The sequence below is a fragment of the Typopeltis vanoorti genome, chromosome 15 (assembly GCF_054136105.1).
Source record: "Typopeltis vanoorti isolate ZY-2024b chromosome 15, IOZ_Tvanoo_1.0, whole genome shotgun sequence".
NCBI lineage: Eukaryota > Metazoa > Arthropoda > Arachnida > Uropygi > Thelyphonidae > Typopeltis > Typopeltis vanoorti.
In genome coordinates, this window is record NC_143563.1 from 32,099,558 (window position 1) to 32,123,106 (window position 23,549).

The following is a 23,549-nucleotide window of genomic DNA, read 5'->3' on the forward strand; positions in this document are numbered from 1 at the left end:
ACAGAGAATTATATTGCGACTTATCTAAAGCATCGACACAGCGATTAATAACTGAGTTCATGCCTAAAACTACTGAAACAACCAGTGGTACTTTTGTTCAAGACATGACAAAAAGAATTCCACAAGTTGAGGCGGAAGTCGTTGATGATAATACCATTATTAGTCTCAAGAAAACGAAAGCTTTTGCGTTTATTGTCAGAAACTGATAGCGAATAACATAATTTTTTTATAGAATCCTTAGCAAACAACTGAAATGAATATGTTTTTTTAAAAGTTATTAAAATTCATTATATGTATGTGTGTTCTCCATGAAATGTAAATAAAAATCTTATGATCCTAACGAATTTAATGTTTGTTTTTTTTCATTATTTTGCTTATATTTCAAGTTTGGAACCAATCTTCACTTTTTCTATGGAGTCAGTAGTTCTTTTTACGCGAATTCTATTTACGCATCATCTTTAGGAATGTATCTCGCATAAAAAGAGGTTTAAGTGTGTGTGTGTGTGTGTGTGTGTGTGTGTGTGTGTGTGTGTGTGTGTGTGTGTGTGTGTGTGTGTGTGTGTGTTTTAGCTATATATATATTTAATTTAAAGAAAAATATTTAATAATTCTCCTTAACTGCAAATTTTTAAAGTAAAAAAAAAAGAGTTCTGAGTAAGATAGCATCAGGATAAATCAACAAAAACTCTTGCCAACATTTTTTATTTGATGTATGGTGCTGTTATTAATACTTCAGAATAATTTCCAAACTTGATGAGACATTTTTCCCATCATTCTGTGAGCTCTTTTATAAAAACCTTTGTCATAGAGATCATCAGAACTCATCTTTTTTGTCATCTTCTTGTAATGCACACAATCCTGGATTAGATAATACTTTGATAATGGTTTCACACTGGTGTGTAGCAGGCACTGTCAATGCCATATGGAATGGAGACTGAATATTATCTGTATGGTTGATATGTCTAAAAGTCTATCTCCTCTTCCTGCATATCCCTGATCTCTACTTTATACCTCAAAAACATCACCATAACATTAAACTCAAATAGATCTCAGTGTCACTGTGATGAAAATAGAAAAACACACCCCCTTTAAAAATTCTTGCAAAATTAAAAAAAACTAAAAAAAAAAAAAAAAAAAACTCTTCTGTTGAGGGTGGTCTGAAAAGTTCTTAGCCTCGATCATAGATGGTGACACTATCGGCAAGATTTTATTTTTTCTAAGTTGGTACATCTCTCATAAGCATCCATGTGAAATTGCAAGTCATTCTTTGGTACATCTCTCATAAGCATCCATGTGAAATTGCAAGTCATTCTATCAAGTAGTTTGTTTTATACATTGTCTGAAGCAAAAAAAGTGTTGTCTGTATCCCTTGAAATGGATAAAATTGAGTATCGTGCTGTTATAAAATTCTTTGTAAAAGAAGGTTTAACGCCAAAAGAAATTCTTTTGAAGTTCATAAAAGTTTATTGGCACTCTTCTCCTTCATTTTCAACAATTAAGAAATGGGTTGCCGAGTTTAAACGTGGCTGTACCAGCCTTGAAGATGATCCACATGAAGTGTAACAAGACCAGAAATCATTGATCAAGTGCATTATGGTATTGGATGACCAGCGAGTCAAAGTGCATGAAATTGCTGAGACTATATGCATTTCAAAAGAACATGTAGGATATATTTTGCATGAATAATTGCAAATGAAAAAGCTTTGTGGAAGATGGGTGCCATGCTTGCTCACAGCAGATCAAAAATGCATTCACATGAAAATCTCTGAACAATGCCTGGAGCGTTTTAATAAGAATAAAATTGATTTTATGCATCAATTTATTACTATGGATGAGACTTGAATTCACCATTACATACCAGAATCCAAACAGCAGTCAAAACAGTGGACAGAAGCCTATTGTTCAGTGCCAAAGAAGACAGTCAGTTCCATCAGCCTTTCCTGCTGATAATAATAACTCTTTTATTAATTATCTTGAAAAGAGTAAAATAATAACCAGGGAATATTATTCTGATCTTTTAACCAGACCGGTTTGCAGAAGGAAAAAAATCATCTTTCATCAGGACAGTGCACCTGCCCACAAAGGTGTTTTGGCAATGGGAAAATTAAGGGATCTGCACTATGATTTGTTGGAACATCCACCCTATTCCCCAGATTTGGCTCTCTCTGACTTCTATCTCTTCCCAAAACTAAAACTCTTCCTCACTGGTCAGCGTTTTTCTTCGAATCAAGAGGTGATTGGCTGTAGAGGGGTATTTTGCAGTTCTTACGCAGAACCACTACAGGGATAGGATAATGGTGCTGGAGCATCGCTGGAATAAATGTATTAGTCTTAAGGGAGATTATGTTGAAAAATAAAAATAATTTTGAAATTATAAATTTGTTTTTTCATTGTTAGGCCGAGGACTTTTCAGACCACCCTCATATATCCACTTCATCAAAATTCACAGCATAAATACTAACTTAAATGATGCATACAACCACATACAGAAATTCCAGACCTGACACCTACTTTTGACCAAATCCAAATTACAGCCTACAATAACCACAATCTAATTGTCTGAATTACTTTCTATATATGATTTCCTCTTCTACAAGGGTAGAAGAAAGAATCATGCAGGCGATTTTCTTCAATATGGTATTTCTTGCCTGAGGATAACACATCTTAAATTTTCTATTTTTAATTTTCTTTGGCTAAGGTTTTCTTGCCCTCATTATGTATCATTCATTTGCTGTCTCTACCACTTCTTCAGTTCTGAAAAGTTTTCTGATTTCTTTATCTTATTTTTGAAGCTTGATTTCCTGCATCAGCTACCCAAACATTGAAGGTATTCTTGGTGACTTAAATGACCACTGTTTCATCTTGCTCCCTTTTTCCCCCCTAGTTTTACTGACCAAGTTGGAAGAGAAGCTCAAATACAGTAGAGTCTGGTTGATTGGTTCACTGGTTAATTGGGCAGTAGTTTTATTTGGATAAGTCTGGAAGAACAAAAACAAAGTGAGACTATAACAAGAATCAGCTTTTTTTTATTTGGGACACAATGGCTTTCTTTTTTCTAACACTCCATATGGTAGAGGTTAAGTCAGCCAGTGATGTCTACCACATGGAGTGTTAGAAAAATTACATAATCTTCCTTCACAAATTTATTGCTGATGCCATGTGCAATGCTGACAAAACAGGACTATTTTATCATGCTACATTGGGTGATTCCATGTGTTATAAAATGCTACACTGTTCAGGAAATGATAAATGACAGCTCTTAGTTATTGGAATAAAAGACAGGCCTTGATACTTTAAGGCAGGGGCCCAACATGTATTTTTGGCAGCCCATAAAAGGTTGACCATACTTACATGGCATGTGGCCCGTAAAATTTTATCATCAAGAAAAGACGCTATGGACATTCAAGAGGATGTTATCTACTACTGAACTGTTCGATGATTAAGTATAGGTGCTGTGCTAAAAAGATTTTTTAATTTACAGGAAGAAATAGATATTTTCATGACAGAACACGAAAATACTGTCCCACAACTATCGGATAAAAAATGGATTATGTCTCTTGCATTTATGGTAGACATTACAACTACCATAGTGAACTTAATTTCTGCAGGGCCAAAGGTGAATTACTAGCAGAACTGTTTTCTGACATAAAAGCTTTTGAAGGCAAACTATGTCTGTTGAAAAAATATATAATGGAAGAAAATCTACATCATTATATATGTTGCAAATCTGCATTTACAGTTGGATGGCAAACACAAAAGGAAACTTTTGTTTGTTATTATTGAAGATTTGCAAACGGAATTTTCAATAAGATTTGTGGATTTTCATAAAAATAGCATTGAAATGCTATTATTTTTTCACTTTTAATGTCGACATTGATGACATACCAAACTGACTATAGACGAAAGTTTTGGAATTACAACACAATGAGACATTAAAGAATGCATTTTCGTTAGAAAATATCCAAACATTTTATCAATGCTTACAAAAAAATGTGAAGGTTTAATCATTTTCGCAAAGAAGATGATAGTTGCATTTGGAAGCACATGCATATGCGAACATGCATTTACTGCCATGAGTTTTAGAAAAAAAAGAAATTTTCTTCTCGACTGATTGATGAACATTTGCATGCTTCGATTCGAATTTTCACCTTAGGTTATCAAGTGAATCTAGATAATTTGGCTAAAGGAAAACAATCACAAAAGTCGCATTGAGCAGAGAGACACACATATTGTGATGCATAAACTATATTACTTTGTTTTATGTGATAATAATTTTTCATTGAGTTTCATTTCATTGTTTCATATCTCATACTTTAAATATTTCTGTCCGTTTTAAGATTGATATAATAAAAATTGATAACTTAAGTATTTTTTTCACTCACTATTTTCTATTAATTAAATGCTTGCCGCCCAATTATTAAAAATAAAAGTTGAATGTGGCCCACAAGTCTGAAAAGGTTTCTGACCCCTGCTTTAAGGGATAAGAATGGAGAGTTTATCAGTTCTGTACCATGGGAACAAAAAAATGCATGGGTGGCATCTAAATTTCTTAAGAATTGGCTATTGAGTTAAGATGTAGAATTACAATGGAAATCAAGAAATATTTTATGGGTTCTTGACAATTGCTTAGGAAGTCAGCACAAAATTTAATCTTTTTCAAGCAGTATAGTTTATAGCTAACAGTTGGCAAAGAATAAGCAACAGTTACTATTCAAAACTGTTATGCTCACTGTGGTTTTAAGTAATTAATCATGTATACCGTATTTACTTGAATATAACTCGCCCTTGCTTATATCTTGCACCCCTGATTTTACTTAACAAAAAATGAAATTGAAAAGGTTACCTCACACATGAAAGAAGTTAAACAGCGATGTACAATCATGCTCACAATTACTGCAGTGGAAAAAAGTTGCCTCCTTATGTAATATTCAAAGGGAAAACAATGTCGAAGGGGAAATTTCCCTCTGGAGTTCATGTAACAGTTCAAGAAAAAAGGTAGATGGATACTACAGTGGTTCAAGATTGAATTAGAACAGTTTGAAACTGCTCTCGAGACCGGAAGTAATGATAGTGAATAGCAGATTCTTGGTAAGTCATATCCATTTTCAATTTTTTTAAATTGTCGTGATCTTATGATTCCGAAATGATAAAGGACAGGCAATAATGAAACCGTTTGTTTTATTTTAATTACAGAAGCATTACTAAAGATTCAAATATATCATGTGATGAAGGTGAGCGGCCGATCGCATAAATAATGTTGATAATTAAAATTTAAATGCATTCATTTTATAAATAATGTGAAAAGTTATAAAAAAAAAAAAAGACACTAGCAAACAGGAGAAAGAGGGATGATATGATTGAGACTTATAAACTTCTGAAAGGATCACATGATTAGGAATTTTAAAAAAAGTTAAGTGAATATAAAGGAAACAAACATATAAAATATATACAGTTAGCAGCATCTTTTTCCAGCTCAAGTTCAGCATTGAACATAAAGTTATCCCTACCGTTATAAAAGTATACATCTAGGTATGTCATTTAAATACTTTTAATATAATTTGTAAAAAACTTCATTTTAATTATCTAATTTACCCTTAGGTTAGAATATAGGGGCAGCTCCTTTAACAAATAAGCTTGACTATTTTCCAAATTTATTTTTTAATTTCCAAGCATACTTTTGCACTTGTAAACTAAATGAAAATATTTTCGGAACCTTCAAGTATAAAACTTACACCATTAAGAACAACTCAAAGTTTCTAACATATCTGTGGGAATTGATGCAATTCTGAAACCTAGACCATCAAAGATGCATGTTGTGCAGGTAAAATGATGATGCATCAGCAGATTGCATTTTGTGTTTTCACAAATCTGAATTTATAACTGTTATTCAGAGACAGTTTTAAAAAAATAATTTTAACGTGAAACCATGATCTACTGCAATTCAGAGATCATTTAGAATACAGTCACTCTCACTGGTGAAAATCAGGAATATTTTGTTATAGTGAATTTCATTTAGAATATTATTATGCTTTTGAGGCTTTGATGAGAGGAAATTTTTAATAGTTTGATATAATGGTGCTATGGTCACAGTTAACTATGTAAACGAAGTAGGAACTCTTTATTTTCAGTCAGCATGCAAATGTTATAGCAACATAATAATCACTAATAATTCTTCACATAATGTTTTAGTTTAATATGTCACAGTACTAAAAATGAATACTTAAAAGAAATAATAATAGTTTATTTTGGTGACATATATCTTATACACTTCTTTTACAGGGAAAGTTAAAAGAGTTATAGCCCAAAGTGGTGCAGCAGTTGCTGACTGGGCAACCATTCTGGATCCTACCTTCATGCAAAATAATAGTATTAATTTTGCTCACAAAATGAATTGTTACGGTGAATCCTCTTGGAAAATAATGAATTGCCTTCGTGATCTTGATATGAGTTATATAAGTATCACCAAACTTCAGGTGAGTTGATTATAATTTGGTGCATTAAAAAATCGAGAACCTAAATAGTATGCATTTGTTTACTGATTTAATGACATTAAGGTAAACTAAATTATTGATGTGTCCATAAAATATATTCACATTTATGATAATCTTGATTGCATGAAAAGTTGAAACCAGTAGCACATTTGTTCATAGGCTAGCTGAGGGTTTAGATATTCTGGGAATCCCTGTATGTGATCAGATATACCTCTGCCACACTACTTCAGGTTCCTGATAAGTAGGATGAGTTGTGATGATTGTGCCAGGAAAAAAAAAAAACATCTATCTACCTAAATTAAATATATTTAAATGAGGTTTTTATTATACTCCTAAAATTTTTATAAAATATATCATTTGTTGCAAGTTGAGTTTGGTTAGTTTTATCACATGATATTAATACAACTGAGTTCATTTTATTACAGCCCTTCATTCTACCCTCCCCACTTTTTATCTCTGTATATATCTTAATAGTATAACAAATAAAAAATTTCAGATTCACTGCTTCTTCATGAAGCATTTTATACCATAGCATATTCAATTATGTAAGTTAAATAGGTAAACTGAATTCATGATGTTAATTCATTAAAACTGAATTTATGAAGGTAATTCATATAAAACTGAATTAATAGAATTTATCCTTACTTCTGCTAATAAAGTAATGAATACCATTCAGATTGTGCAGACAACTACCATGTATGCTTATTTTCCATTTAAAAAAAAAAAATTCTAGATATGCACTTATTGCATTCTTTAGTATATTATTATATTTATTTATTTAATTTATTTTTTTTGTTTGTTTGTTATTAGCCATCTGTAGGTTGGTTACAATGGGCCCCTGTACTTGATAGCCCAACACAAAGCAGGGACTTGCAGTTTTTGCCCGAACCAGCAGAAATAATTATAGGAAGAGAGGAAGTTCAGTTTCCTCCTGAATTTGCATATATGAGCGGAGTTACAAGAGATGAAGCATCGGCTATGCTAAGTAAGATTGTTTAACTTCTCTGTAATTTAATTTTCTGCATTTCATTTTTTGAAAATGTTAAATCAGCATAAGAATTATTTTGATTTTACTCTGTCAACACCCATACAACATACATATATAATGTGTGTATGTATATTGAGTAAACTTCAATTTCTAAAAGTCGAGGGATAACAAAATAGAAAAACTATTTATTATTTGAACTCACAAGTAGTTTCATCTTGGAAAACTCCATTGGGTGCATATTATGAAAAGAGAAAATAAAAATTATACATTACAAGAGAACAACAGTTATGAATTAAGTTACAAACAGATTACTGACATTTGAAAGTGTTCTGGATACCACAGTATTGTTGAGCATGTTCATGTGAGTATGATCTCCTGCACACCAAAGTTGGATGGCTGAGGAGTAACAATCAGAGAAGTTGTAGCTTAGATTAGTATTGCGGACAGTTTTTCTCAATTCAATAATTCTTCTCTCAAACTCATCATATCATGTAAAAATGTTTTCTTATTTATTCCAGATCACTGTGTGATTGATAGTCTTCATTGTCAGGGTTAGCAGAATTAAGTTCATGATTAGAGCAGGGTCTCTAGTTCTGCCATATGTGATGTCTCTCACATGCTCCTCTGTACATAGTTCAATGGATTTTTCTTTCTGACTAAACAGTTATTCAGTTTAGTCAGTGAATCTTGCAGACTTGCACTGGATTTATTTAACAGTATAACATCATCTGCATAAAATAAAGAGCTGAGATTAACATCTCCAATTTTGATATCAGGTTTAATACTGCTTTCCTTCATAATGTCACCCATGTAGATAATGAATAACAGAGAGGATAATGTACATCCTTGTCTGACACCAGATTTAACATCAAATCATCTTCCTGTACTTCTTTCAATTTTAACTGCTGACTTAAACTCAAATAAGGACTAAGTATTGCTTGATATAATGCCCATTGATACCATATAACTGTATGAATGTTTTAAAAAGCTTTTCTCTTGGCACTTTGTCATATGCTTTTTGCAAGTTTACACAATTTAAATACAGATCTTTGTTATATTCCCATCAACTTGATTTATCAACTATTTGTTAAGTGAAAATCTGATCCTGACAGCCTCTATTCGGCCTGAATCCAGCTTTTCTTCACTAAGCTTCCCTTTCTCAAGTATACTTGCATAAATCTTACCAGGAACACTCAGTAGGGAAATACCTCTGTAATTCTCACATTCAGTTTTATTTCCCTTTTTGTATATGGGATAGTATGAGAACACTACTCCAATCATTTGGAATTTGTCCCTTTGTCTCAGCCTTCTGAATGGTACTGCATAGCTCTGAATGCCTTCAAGACTTTTATACTTCCATACTTGAGCATTTCTGGTCAAATATCATTTACTCCTGCTGTTTTTCCACATTTCAGGCTTTTGATGGCTTTTTCTACTTCAAGAATAGATATGTATTCCTGATTGCATGTCTGTTGAGTGGTGTTTATTTACCACTGTGCCGTCACTGCTTGTTTCATTTAGCAATTTTTAGTAATTGCTCCATAATCAGGGATATCTTTTTCTCCAGTTTTCGTGTCACCTTTATCATCTTTAATTCCTTTGACTGTACGCTTTCCTCAATTTCTGAGCTTTTTCAACAGCTCCCAAAATATTTTGCTGCCTTCATGATATTTATTTTCTATTTACTAAAATAAAGAGCCAAAAGGCTTCAGTTTGGTGATGCAAAATTATGTAAGCAAAGTGGATATTAGATCCAGAATTATTTCAAAGCCAAATGTAGAAACTATGAAAGTTTCGTAAGATAAGTTGACCTTTTGGCTCTTTTTTTAGTAATTACTTTTATGCACTGATAATTTCAAGTTCCATAGTACTGAATGAGAGTTTTTGCTCTCTTAAGGTTTCTACTTGATCTCTGAAGAGAACCAACCAGTTCAAAACAGCTGTCAGATCAGTGAAACCCTTCAAAATGGACTAATGAAAGGTGAATATATAGATGCCTGGGTGGCACCTATGTCTTCTAAGTAGTTCACACTAAGGCAACTCATGAATGCTGGGGAGTACATTCCCATAAGCTCTCTGATCAACTTACCTTACCTTACAAAACTTAGTTTCTACATTCGGCTTTGAAATAATGCTGGATCTAATATCCACTTTGCTTATATAATTTATTTTTTTATGTTCTTGCTGAAATCTTCCCATGACTTTTGTTTAGCTAGTTTTATGCAGTGTTTAGCTTTCTTACATTTGTATTCTCTAAGAGCACAAGCTGACTTATTTGCTAGGAACTTTTGATAGTGCAGATGCATTTATATATATATATATATATATATATTATATTATTTTTAGTTTGTGAATAATTTGCTTTTCAATGAAACTTTGGCTATATCATTATTTTAGTGATTGTATAAAGCATGAACATAATTATAGTCATCCTGAACTTCTTGTGGAATTTGAATTAATTTACAGATTTGATTTTGTAAAATACTTGCTTAATTTATTTTGCGCAATCCAAATAAGTCCAATTATTGGAGAATCAGTTAATTAAAACAGAAGTGAAACTAATAAATGAATTACAGAATTATAACTGTAATTCATTTACAGTGTCAACATAACTGCTCAGCATAATTAAATATCTATAACATTTATTCAGGAAAAGAAAGAAATAGCTATTATAATATTCCACACATGAAGATTAAACTTTTCAAATTGTAAAAAATTAGTGATGTGGGTGCATTTAAAAATGGGGAACTGGAAATTGTGACTTATTTGTGCTTGTGTCTGCCCCCCCCCCCTCGCTGAACGTACCAGTAGTGAAGAAGTAGAGTAATTCTTTTAATTTATTAGAGAACAGCAGATTTTAGAATCCAAAAAAAAAGTAGGTACTTGATGAGACCTAAAGAGTAAAATGGAACTGAATCTTAGCTATACAGAAATGTTTTGTGAAAATTTAGAGGAAATCCAAATTTTAGGACTATTAATTTCTGGTATGCCATTTTCCAACATAAAGATGTGCATAAAATTCACAAGGAGAGAACACACACACACAGTCTTATTGATTGTGCTATTATTGACAGTAATAATTTTGTGCTGGTGAGGATAAAAGTATGCAGGGGATTTGAAATTGAACATGATCACCATTCATAACTAAATGATTATAAGCTTTGAAAAGAAAAATGTACACAAAAGAAAATGAGAGTCAAGAAGCTAACAAATATGAATTGTAGAATTGAATATGCAAATATTATTGGAGAAAAGTGACTTTAAAAACAAGAACAAACTTTAGGGATTCATTGACAAAATTTGAAAAAAAGCATAGTTATATGTAAAAGTAGCTAAAAAGAAGTCATTGAAAGAAATTTGAAAAAATAATATAGAAGATAAACATCATGAATGGCAAAATGTTCTGGAAATTATTTAAAAAAAAACTTAGAAATGGAGGAATGAGTACTGTAAAGAAATTGAGAAGTAAATGTGACAAAAACTTGATGGTAAAAAAATGACAAAAAAAAAAGAGGACATGCTACATGTCCAGAGTAATTACTTTGAAAAATTATTAAATGACATAAGCAGTGAGAGAAAAGTGCTTAGAAAATATCCAAACAGGATGCAGTGCATTTCAATATTGGAAGTATGCAGTGCTATCAGCCATCTGAAAGGCAATTGGAGTAGATGATATTTGACCACAAATGCTGAAATATGATGGTATAAAAATTTTACACTGTTTAAATTTTTCATAATTTGATTCAGAGTAATTTCTTTACAGAGTATTCTAGGCAAGATTTATACAAGCATACATGAGAAGAGACTAAGAAAATTAAAAAAAGAAACCTGGGTAAAACCAAATGGATTCAGGATATAGGAGTTGTTAAGACCAGTTGACATTCAGACAGATATTTGAGAAATATAGCAAGGATCTGTATTAAAGTTTTGTAGATTCAGAAAATCTGACAGTATGTATATCTGAAAATATTTGAATGCTGACAAGTGATAGACCAATTTTTAGGAATTTGACAGATTAGTAATAATGCAAACTATTGTGATGGAGGTGGTGACGGCGGAGGTAAGAGAAGATGCGCCTTGGACAATGTTGCATGCAGATGACATCTTGCTGTGTGCAGATTCAAGAGAAGAAGCGGGAACTAAACTGGAAAGATGGAGAAAAGTACTGGAAGAGAGTATGAGACTGAGCAGAAGTAAGACAGAGTATATATGTTGCACAGTGGGCGGCGGCCAGGAGATAGATCTGGAGCTGGAAGGAAATGTCATCAGGAAGGTGAGAGACTTTAGATACTTAGGTTCAACAGTGGAAGAAGATGGAGGAGCTGAGAAGGAAGTGGGATGCAGGATACAAGTGGGTTGGAGGAACTGGAGGGAGATGGCTGGAGTGTTATGCGATAAGAAGGTGCCGATCAATCTGAAAGGCAAAATCTATAGGAACAAAATCTATATGCTATAGAAACTGTGGCCCTGAGGAAAAATAACATCAGCAGGATGGAAGTAGCAGAGATGAGAATGCTTAGGTGGATGTGTGGTGTGACCAGAAAGGATCATCTGAGAAATGACTATGTGAGGGGAACAGTGAAAGTTACGAACTTAGGAGCGAAGATACAGGAGGCAAGGTTGAGATGGTTTGGTCATGTGATGAGGAGGGAAGACGAATATGTGGGAAGAAGGGTCATGAAGATGGATGTGCCAGGAAGGAGGAAGCATGGGCAGCCAAAGAAGAGATGGAGGAGAACTGGTAGAAGAGGACTTGAGGATGAAGAACTTGGATGTGGTGACAGCCCAAGACAGGAGGATGTGAAGGAGACTCATCATCAACAGTGACCCCACTTAAGTGGGAGAAGCTGCAGAAGAAGAAGAATAATGCAAACTTAATTGTGCAGTACTAACATGTACACTGCTTGAGGATACATATCAGAAACATGATGATGATATCTGGAAAAGGCACATGATAAAGTGCAAAAAGAAAAAAGTTCAAAATGCTGCAATTATATAAAGAGGATTTCTCTGTAAATGTTGCATTATACAGTGATATATAGCTGTTGCTTAAGTTGTAAAGTGAACAGATAGAATTTGAAAAGATTCTATCCTTTCTAATTCTAAATTTAGAAGATGGTTTGATAAAAGGTGTAGGTTATCCCTATCTATGTTGAATACATTATGAAGAAAAGTGTTATTGAAGCTAATATCAAAATTATTAAAATACTAATATTAAAATGTGCTATAACTATCTCAAAGATATTTATTGTACAAAGCTCTTTATGTTGTGTTTTTGAATAAACCAGAAGTACATAAAATTTTAATTTTCACGTAGAATTTGAAAGGATGCCAGAAGTATCAAAAATAAAGGAGAGAAGTTTATGGCATTGGTCAGCTCAATTTGACCAAAATTATAGGCATCAGTTGAGACCTGATTGACAGAAAATGATATAGTTACAGGGATTTAATGTAAATGATATTGTATTTTCAGGGAGGATAGAGAGAATAGGATGCTGGGTGGGGTATTACTGATGATAGCTGAACCATTTAACCATCAAAACTATAAGTTAAGTAGGATTTTAGATCCAGAAAACATAGTTCATTCGAGAGTGTCTGGTGCAAGATGGAGCCAATAGGAAAATTATATTATTAGTTTCTGCTATAGACCAGGGCATTTTCCTGTGGAAGATGTGGATGTCATGCATTGCCAGTTGATCTGAAAATTGGGATACAAATGGAAGAATTCAATACCATTATCAATACAATTATATGAAAACAATCACAAAAAAGAGAACATTGATTCAATTGAAGGCATGTGGGCATGTGATATTATATGCACTATCGGTTGCAGGAGAAAGCTCCTTCTATATTAATAGATATCCAAAAATAAATTTGTTAATACTTTTAAATATAAAATTAATTAATTATAATTTGAAAAGCACATGAATGGTGAGTATTAGGCAGTATAATTTCCCAAAATTGAGGAAGTTTAAGACGGTCATTTTTCTTAAAGTTTGAATTGTGAATATATGCTTTATGGCTTTCTTTGTACAATCTTTCAAGAAGAAATTAACTTTCATGTAATGCTTTGTCTTGTTCCAAAGAATCCTGTGTTTTGGATAATGCATGGCTTTCTAAACCAGATTTATTGGGTTCTTTAAGTGAAATATATTCTTGATGTTCTTCCAGACGAATTTCTGCAGAACGGACCAGTTTGTCCATAATAACATAAGCCGCAAGAGCAGAGGATTCTATAAATTCCAGGATAAGAAAGAGGAGGATATTTGTCTTTAGGAGAGGTAAAGAAGGTGTGTAAAGTTTACAAACTGGACAGAAAGAGACTCATAAGTCAATCTGTTGAAGTAGTCTTGCTATTTTTTTCTGAAAGTCCTTTAACATACAGAATACAAATTTCTGTTAACTTCTTGAGACTTGTTAAGTGACTGCTATAATTATTGATTATTTTATCAATAGTTTTTGTATTATAACCATTAGAGACAAAGGCAGCTCTGATATAGACAGTTCTTTCTTTAGAAGAGAATCTGTAGAACAAATTTTTTGAGCTCTGTCAACTCGAGATTTGACTACACCATATTTCTGACAAGGATGATGATGTGAGTTAGAATCATGTATCTATAAGTATGATTTGGTGTTATATCAACCAAATGGGAATCTACTGAGAACTGTAGATTCCCATTTGGTTGACGTAGAATGAGAACATCCAGAGCATCTAATGATAACACCTAAACAAAAATGATTGCCTTAAACTTTCTCAATTTTGGGAAGTTATACTGACTGATTATTATTATTACACCCTCCATGGAGTTGGTAGACTCATTGTGGGAGGTTCATTCAACTGACAACATGTTTATCATATAGAATCTTAAAATCCTTACCACTCCTTGCATTAACAACACATTGTGGTGATGCATTCCATTCACTGACAATTGACATGTAAAAAATTTACTCTTCACACCCTTTCTCACCACACACTTTTACACAACTTCCAGGAATGACTTCTGGTTCTTCCCTTCTCACTATCTACTTGTTTTATAATCCCCTCTGGATTAATCTGATAAAATCCTCTCACTAACTTAAATGTCTTTATCATATCACCTATCTTCCTCCTATCCACCAAACTCTGCAATTCACATTTTTTCAACCTCTCTCTTTAGCTAGCAGTCTAGAGTCCTGGTCACTTGCCTTAGTCACTCACCACCAGACCCTCAACAATGTCTCCACACTGAAAATCGGGTGACCAGATTTGAGCACAATAGTCCAAGTGTGGTCTGACCAGTGCTTTATACAGTGGCACAACCACTTCCTTATCCTTACATACTAGAGTACTTCTTATCATAGCAGCACTACGATGTGCAGCCTTTGCAACACTGGCAATATTGCTTCTAAACTTCAGTCTGCTGTCGACCATCACTCCCAAATCTCTAATCTCATCCACTTCCTGCAGTACGGCACCATCGATATAGTACACAGCCTTATATTTCTGCACTCCAAAATGCAACACCTTGCACTTATTGATATTAAAACTACAACCCCACCCTTTTGTCCAAGTAAAAAGTCTATTCAAATCTTCCTGAAGAGAATTAACATCAGCAGTGCTACTTATTATTCTTCCTAACTTTGTATCATCAGCAAATAACTGAAGATCTCCAGTCAGTCTACATGATGTATCGTTTACAAACAAGTTAAACAGCAAGGACCCAAGAACAGAACCCTGGGGCATGCCACATACAGACTGGTCTATAGTTGGAGACTTTTCTCTTAGAACCATTCTTGTGGAGTGGTACTATTTTGCCTTCTTTCCACTCAGTAGAAACTCTACCCACTGCAAGACTTTCCTTAAATAACCAGGTCAGGGGCATAGCCAACTGTGGTGCACATTTCTTAAGAATATGTAGTGATATGTTATCCATTCCCACAGCCTTATTCACATCTAACCCAATCAATATCTGATATTCCTCTGTTTTTTTCACTTCCAATTCTCCTAATACTTGCCTCTCTTCTATATATTGCACTGCATCATTTACACAAGTATGATTACACTGATAAAGTGCTCGTTCAATAATTTCACTATATCCTTTGCAACTATTAGTCTGCTGCCATGACTATCCACCAATGTTAATCTGCCATAATTATTCTTCCTCTTGCTTGCCATGTAGCAGAAAAATTCCCTTGAGTTAACCTTGGCCTGACCAGCCAATCTCCTCTCATACTGCACCTTTTCTTTCTTTACCATGCTCATCACCTTTCTAGCCTGCACTTTTGGATCTGATCACCACCAACTGTCTTGTACCTCCTCCATAACATTTTCTTTCCAGCACAGCAGCTTGCTTAATTTCACTGTTCATCCATTTCACTCCTACTCTATTTATTCGATTCACCATTCATGTGTTCCATACATTATAATTAATTAATTTTATATTTAAAAAATATTTTATTAACTATTTAAAATCTACTTAAATATAAATAGCCAATAGGCTTCACTTCGGCGATGTAACATTATTTAAATTAAGGGGATATTAAATCCCACATTGTTTCAAAACCGAATAAGAAACTCAAAGATTGGAATCAGAGTTTCATGCCAAATATAGTAAACTATAAAAGTATCGGCGACTACTAATGTAAGCTAAAGCACGTAGTGCAAAGTACGTAGTACAAACTAGGGCAACTCGTAGCAAAGGTGGGTAAAGTTCTGATCACTATTCTTATTTATTTCCTATAATGTAAAACATCTCCTAGTAGATGTATGATGTTATACATTATGGTGGGAGGTCACTACCCAGACCGGTTTCAACCTTTATTGAGGTCTCATCAGTGAGTAGGTAGACCAAATTAATACTAAGGATATAGCGAAAAGAACTTATATACTTTGCTATACGAGTTGTAAAAAATGTGCACCCATTAAATTACTTAAATATAAAGAGCCAATAGGCTTCACTTCGGCAATGCAATATTATTTAAATTAAGGGGATTTAAAATCTATTTTATTGTAATTTATTTTTGGATATTTATTAATACAGAGGGAGCTATTCTCCTGCAGCCAGTAGTGCATATAACAACACATCACTTTCAATTGAATTGATGTTGTAAAATTTCGCAAGAAATTATTTTTTTAAGAGAATTTTTTCCAGGATGATCACTCTTCCCACCACCGCCCGATGTTTCTCGACTGGCAGCTTGCTCTAGGCTCCCGGTAGCAATGCAAAACCCCAACGCATCCGACGAAGGAAAACTCTTGAGGATTCACCAAACAGAATTCTTTATGTGTGATACGGAATAAATCGGAGTTTCGTCTTGAGTTTGTTAGCAAGTAAGCCAATATTTTGTTTGTAGTATGTTATATGAGTGTAACTCGAAATCGTAAAGGATTGAGAGAGGTTACTTGTTAACTAGTGGTTAAAATGAATTTTGAATAAGGGAAGAACTTGTATTGTTAAGTATGTCTGATTCATAAGTTGCTTGTGATAATGTCTGAATTAGTATCAATTAAGTATTGAATATGTTGGAGGAAAGTTAATGTGATCCTTCCTGGAATATTTATGCATGCTTGCAGGCCAAGTGGTGTCATAGAAGATGCTGTTAATTCAAAGTACAATAAGTTTTCTGATAGTGAAAACACTATCAGAAAACTAGACAGATAAAAGAATAGATAAAAGGAAAAGTAATGCCAAGTAAATATTTTACAAAGGAGCAACCGACAAGGATTTAATAAAATTAATATAATAGTAGGATAATAAAGAAGAAAAGAAAAAAAATTTACAATGTTCTCTTTTTTGTGATTGTTTTTTTATAATTGTATTGATAATGGCTACGAAACATAGCTAAAAATTCTACAAATAAAAAAAATTAAATTAATGTAAGTGTTTCTGTTATTAATTAGTTAATAATGCATTACTAGATTAGCACAACACAATGAATGCAGGCTGAACAGTTATTGTGAGAAACTTCAGCTATGGAGATGGAGACATAGATTGGCAAGAGGAAAGAGAACATGGCAAGATGGAAATGGAATGTCCATTTCCATCTTGCCATGGAAATGGAATTTATACATTTGCTGATAATTACCTGAAACAGCATGACATGAAGGGGACTAGGGATTTGAGAGTGCATCTTCATCATCAGATTCCTGATATACACCCTTGGGGGGGGGTATAGGATGTTATGATAGCACCACATGAAAATGTTTCATCGTCACTTCCAATAGACAATTTTATTCCAAATTAATCTGATATATCTGTCTTCTGCAGTGCATTTTACTGTATCAGTCCCTAGATCTTGGTCTTTCTCTGTGTCTTTTCCTCACCATATTAGTAAAGAACACTTGTTTTGCTAACCTTTCCTCTTTCTTTCTGTTTAAGTGACTATACTACCTGAGATTAGCTATGCTAACACATTTCTGAATGCTAACATCAAGTCCTCATATCCTAATATCCTCATTTTTAATATGATACTACCATTGATGCCAGCTGTTAAATCTAATCTTTCTCAGAACTCTGATATCTGTGGTCTCTAGTCTTTGATCAAGTGCTTTATTTCTAACCTAACTCTCACTTCCATAAGTTAAAATTGGTATGAACAGCTAGTTTGTGTTTTGACTGATTTTTCTCTTATCCATATAAATTTATTCAGTTGATATCCTACCATACCAGCTTTACTAAATTCTGTTGTTATTTACTAAATTATTTACTAAGAATTTACTAAATTCTGTTCCAAAAATTTGATTTTTGTACCTAAATAGCTGTTTTACTCATTCTGCTTGGTGTGTGTACATACATATGTACGCCCATGTCTTATATAGCCTTAAAAAAAAATATATATAAATAAAAAATAAAATAAAATATCTTTGTCTTTCTGTATTCTGAAAACTTTCCATTCTGTTATAGTGCAAGTTTTGTTTGGTGTTTTTCGACAATTTTCTTCCAAATTAATCTGATATTTCTGTCTTCTGCAGTTCATTTTACTGTATCAGTCCCTAGATCTTAGTCTTTCTCCGTGTCTTTTCCTCACCATATTAGTAAAGAACACTTGTTTTGCTAACCTTTCCTCTTCCATTCTGTTTAAGTCTTATGTTATGTTATGTCTTATAACAGTTTTATATCTTTGGATTATGATCATTGGTATTCAGATTGACTGTTTACTTTGCCTTTTTTGAAAAAAAACAAGCAAACTTAATATCTTTTTCTTTCTGTATAGTGAAAACTTTCCATTCTGTTATAGTGCAAGTTTTGTTTGATATTTTTGTGCTTAAGAGTAGTGCTAGCAGTAGTTGTGCTATACCTTAGTTGCCTTTTCAATGTTTTTAGAGATTATATTGACAGGTTAATTAATACTCTGCTATTCCTAAATTAACCATTATTATTTTTTATTTATTTAATTAGGTTATTGAATTTTTTTTATCTAAATGTTTTCTTTGGTGCAATATTATAACCAACTAGTGATGACTTGGAATTTATGCAATACCTCTTTCCCCTCAGAAACGGCATATGAAAGGGTATTAAGTGAATGCGACATAATTTGTGTTTTTCTCATAAAATGACCTCATCAAAGTTTCATTCAGTGTAATGCAGATTTAAAAAGAAATATAAGTGTAAACTATCTGATTTCTAGCTGATATGGAGCACCTAAAATGCACAAACTAGGTTCATGCACATCCCATTGATGGAGTAAGTATACCTGCCCATCTGTTATCCAAATACCTAGCGAAATTATTGGAATTCTGAATGCTCCAGTTTTCATTAATTTTTTTTTTTACAGACTTAGTCAATAAACTAAGAAATATTAGAATAACATTAAAAGAATATAGGGAGAATCTGACTTGTTTTTGTCTTTGTTGAGGTCTAGTAGTTAGCATTTCTGTATTATCCTAGCATGCGTGAGTTTTTATTGTTATTCCATTACAAGACATACTTTCAGCCATTGGAATATCTTTTGGTTGGCGCCCCAAATTGCCATTTATCCTCATTCTTATCAAGACAATACCTACCAGTAGACTTTACAGAAGGTGAGAATTGGATATTGGTTAAAAGCTCTGTCAAAATGCAATTCTCTGCACTTCTTAAAGAATATGTTGGTTCTTCTGGTTTCTATTTATTTATACTATTGTAATATAGTTATTACAATAGTTAAATATTTATTTAACTATTGTAATAACTAGTTGTCTAAAAGGAAATAGTACATAATCTTGATAGTAAACATATAAGAATCAATACAGTAATAAGCAATATTTTATATAAATGTACATTTTTAAAATCGTTGATAAATTGATATTTTTTTTCTTTCTCCAGAAGAGGATTCTGAGCTTTTCCAAAGAAACTATGATATTACAGAAGAATTCTTGAATGATACAATTAAAGAATATATTTTTAAATATAATTATACTTTAGATTCAGAATCACTATTCAAGGCCATTGCTTTCATGTACAAGCCATGGTTTGATTCGCACAATCTCACACTTCTTCGACAGGGCTTTATTGATGTAAGTAGAACAGCAGAATTTATAGGATATATTAATTTTGTAATTTTTCAATTTGATTTTATGTAAAAAAAAATTGTATATTTTTTTATTTTATTTTTATTTTTTTATTGTATATATTACTCACAGTATATATAACAAGATGGTTACTTTTCTTTAAGAATACCATTCTATGTACATGTAGGCATATATACATATATGGTGGATACTTCAAGAGTCATTTATGGAAATATAGTAATCCCTTAATTGCAATGCGAAAAATCTGTTTGCTGGTCAGACTGTTAACATGGTGCTGTATCTTCATTAACACTAACAGTGATGCATTAACTCATTCTTAGGTCATTTAACTGAGGACATTTAATCTTCATATGACTCAAGTTTTTAGACCATGCCACTCTGTCATGTACATATATAGAGTTTTATTGTTGACTTTTCATTGTTGAGTACTCCAGTTTCTGTTCTACTTGTTTAATTTGAAAATCACATTGAAGGTACCTTTGATACTTGGGTGAAAATTCTGTGCTTAATGATACAAATGTTATGTGAATATACTCCATAGTAAGTTTTATTCATCTAATTTTTCTTCTCTCATATTGAAGATGCCTTTCATACTTGGGTGCAAATTCTGTGCTTAATGATAAAAATGTTATGTGAATATAATCCATAGTAAGTTTTATTCATCTAATTTTTCTTCTCTTCAAAGATTAGTCATTTGCCTGTTCTGGCTTCACTGGTCTTTCCATCTTGCAGCTGGTTTTCTTCCCCCCCCCTTTGGTCTATATATATATATATCCACCACTTTTGGTAACTGATATCTTTCCATCCTAAATAGATACTTTTCTTTCTATGTTCCTTGATCTTTACATTTAATATCTTAAATACCTAATTGTTTTCTGATGTCTTCATTTCTTATATCATCCAATTTTGTACTTCCTTTAATTTCTCTTAAAAAGCTTGTCTTTTCAGCTTGTATTTTGTGTGAAAGTTAATAATTTATTTATGTGAAAGTAAGTAATAATGCATCATTATTATTTACTTTCATAATTCCAGTCAATTATGAAAGTAAAATACAAGTAAAACTTGTATTTACTTTCATCTTTATTTTTAACAGTCCATGTTTCAATGTCCTTTTAATTGTTCGACAAATTTTTCTGAAATTTCTTTATTTTTTCATCTGTATCTTTTAGATATGTTATTATGCAGTCTAAATAATTAAACTGTCATCTGTTCTATTATTTTATTTTCTATAACTATTTTTGATCTAACATGATCACAACCTTTAAATGCCACGACTTTTGTTTTCTTTTATGAAATTTTAAATTGTATTGATGGTTTATTTTGTTTAATTCATAACCTGATTTTTGAAGATCATCTTCATTGTCTTGTAATATAATCTGATCATCTGCATACAGCATCGTATCGATAAGTTCTTTTGGTTAACTGGTTACCTTGCTTTATTATTATTTTCCATATTTTAATAATCTGCTCAATATGACAAACAGTCCAACGTAGGCTGTGTAATGGATGCGAGTTTTTGGATGTGGGGAGTGAGTTTGTATAAGATGGACAGCTTACACCTGGATGCGTTTGGTATCAGGAGTCTTGAAAAAACTAATAACTGGTATGAAACCTAACACGGAAATTAAATTATAATGAGAGGAATGCTGAGATTATGAGTGTAGGAGCAACAATGTTATATAATTGTGCTAATGACAGGAATGGGCATTATCATGGAAATGATTTGAGGAGAAAACAATTTTGATTTTGTGTTCATCTGGTTCAAACCCACCAAATCTGTGTAAAGATGACTACACGTATAAGGCACTAGAGAAGAATAGAGATCTACACATTGTCCAACTGTGTCATGCAGACAAGACTATACAAAAGAATATGCAGGTAGCTTATTATGTCTATATACGAATGCCAAGAGTATCAGGAACAAAGGGGTCAAGTTTGTTGCCTTGGTCAATATGCTGGGACCTCATATTGTAAACATTAGTGAAACCTGGCTATCAGAATCAGACACACTAACTGGTATCAAGTGTAAAGGGTACAGTATTTTTAGGAAGGAGAGGAGGAGGCATGCTGCTAATGATATTGGATGACTTGAATCCAATTAGTGTTGAGAACTATGATTGTAGTACTAGTTGATGTAGTTCATGTGGCAATGAATTTGAAGCCATCTGGTGTGAGATGGAATCTAACAAGTTCAATTACATAGTGGGGTGTTGTTATGGACCTGGCAGATCGGTTGCTAGTGATGAAGATATGCATCACCAAATTGAGATGATGGGTGCAAAAAGAGTAATCATAGTGAGAGACTTTAATTATCGAAATGTTGATTGGATAGCAGTAAATTCTCATGAGAAGAATGAAACGGAATTTATTGAGGTATTGCAGGCTGCAACATATGACAGAAGAAACTCAAGATCAAAGTGTATTAGATTTGATTATAGTTTTAAAGGGTGTTTCAGTTAAAGATGTAGCTATTCTTCCTTCAGTTGGTGACAGTGAATCATGCAGTACTCACTTGGGAAGTGACTACATTTATGAATGTTCCATTCAGAAAAGGTTACATGCTAAACTAACAAACCAGGAAATTATGATCATCTGCAGAGAGCATACTGAGTTCAGTGGAATGGTATCAGTTGCTGGATACGAAGAATATCAACAGTGTATGGGAAGCATTTAAAAAATACCTTAATGATGCAATATCTGAATGTGAATGGAGGTCCTCCCATTTGGCACTCTTGTAGTGCCAAAGGACATGAGACTGAACTGGTGGATGAAGGTAGTTTTGTGGTAAAAGAGACTTGTATGAGGTTGTAGTCTGAGTTACCAAGAGCAGAACCGACAACCACAGTATATCTGGAAGGGGAACTTTTTTTTTTTAGGCAGAGGTCAAGTGTGTTGGCAATGTTGAAGGGGGTTGTCAGGTATTCTTGTCAGAATATTAATGATCTGAGATAGGTCATTGCTGATGGCAAACACTTCAGCATCCCTGCCTGCTTGATCAGTGAAACTGGAGAAGAGAAGCCATTGTGATTTGTGGACATTGAAGTCTCCAAGAAGACCTCACTATTGGGATATTTCAACTGCAGAAAGTTGAGCTTTAGAGAGGGATAGTTGAAGAGATCAGAGTGGTTGATGGAGTTTGGAGAGTGATAGAGGGAGTGTATGAAAAGGGCAGGTTGGTTTGGTAGAGAAATTTTGAGCCAAAGTAGATCAAACAGTGGGGATTCAAGGGTTTTCAGTCTCTGGCATGGTGTGTCAGTTCTGATGAATGCACAAGTACCACCCTTGTGGCAGAAATGTGTAATTTGGGCAGTTGAGGTGGACAGTGGCTGCTGAGGTCGCTAATTGAGATTCTGATAGGAATAGTACTTCTGGTTTAGATGACCGTAGGTGGAGGTAGTTTATAGTTTATATTGCTGTTAAGGCTATGGATGTTGGTGAAGTGTATGTGGAAACTTTTTTTTTATAAGAATTAATGTTGGTGGGTTGTTTGAGTGAATACATTTCAACTCCTCCAAGAATTCCTTTCCCCTCTGGCCTCCTGGGGTATACCAAATCCATTGCACCATAACTTACCTTATTG

At 33.2% G+C, this 23,549-nt stretch overlaps 1 protein-coding gene across 1 annotated transcript in view; it reads left to right on the forward strand.

Moving 5' to 3' along the window:
• The window catches only part of LOC150098575 (cholinesterase-like), a 150,470-nt gene that overhangs the window by 47,060 nt on the left and 79,861 nt on the right, over positions 1 to 23,549 (forward strand). The window contains exons 5-7 of the mRNA XM_090405908.1: positions 6,280 to 6,473; positions 7,302 to 7,476; positions 19,764 to 19,954. Of these exons, the coding sequence (XP_090262034.1) occupies positions 6,280 to 6,473; positions 7,302 to 7,476; positions 19,764 to 19,954 (560 nt within the window). The remainder of the gene's footprint in view (positions 1 to 6,279; positions 6,474 to 7,301; positions 7,477 to 19,763; positions 19,955 to 23,549) is intronic.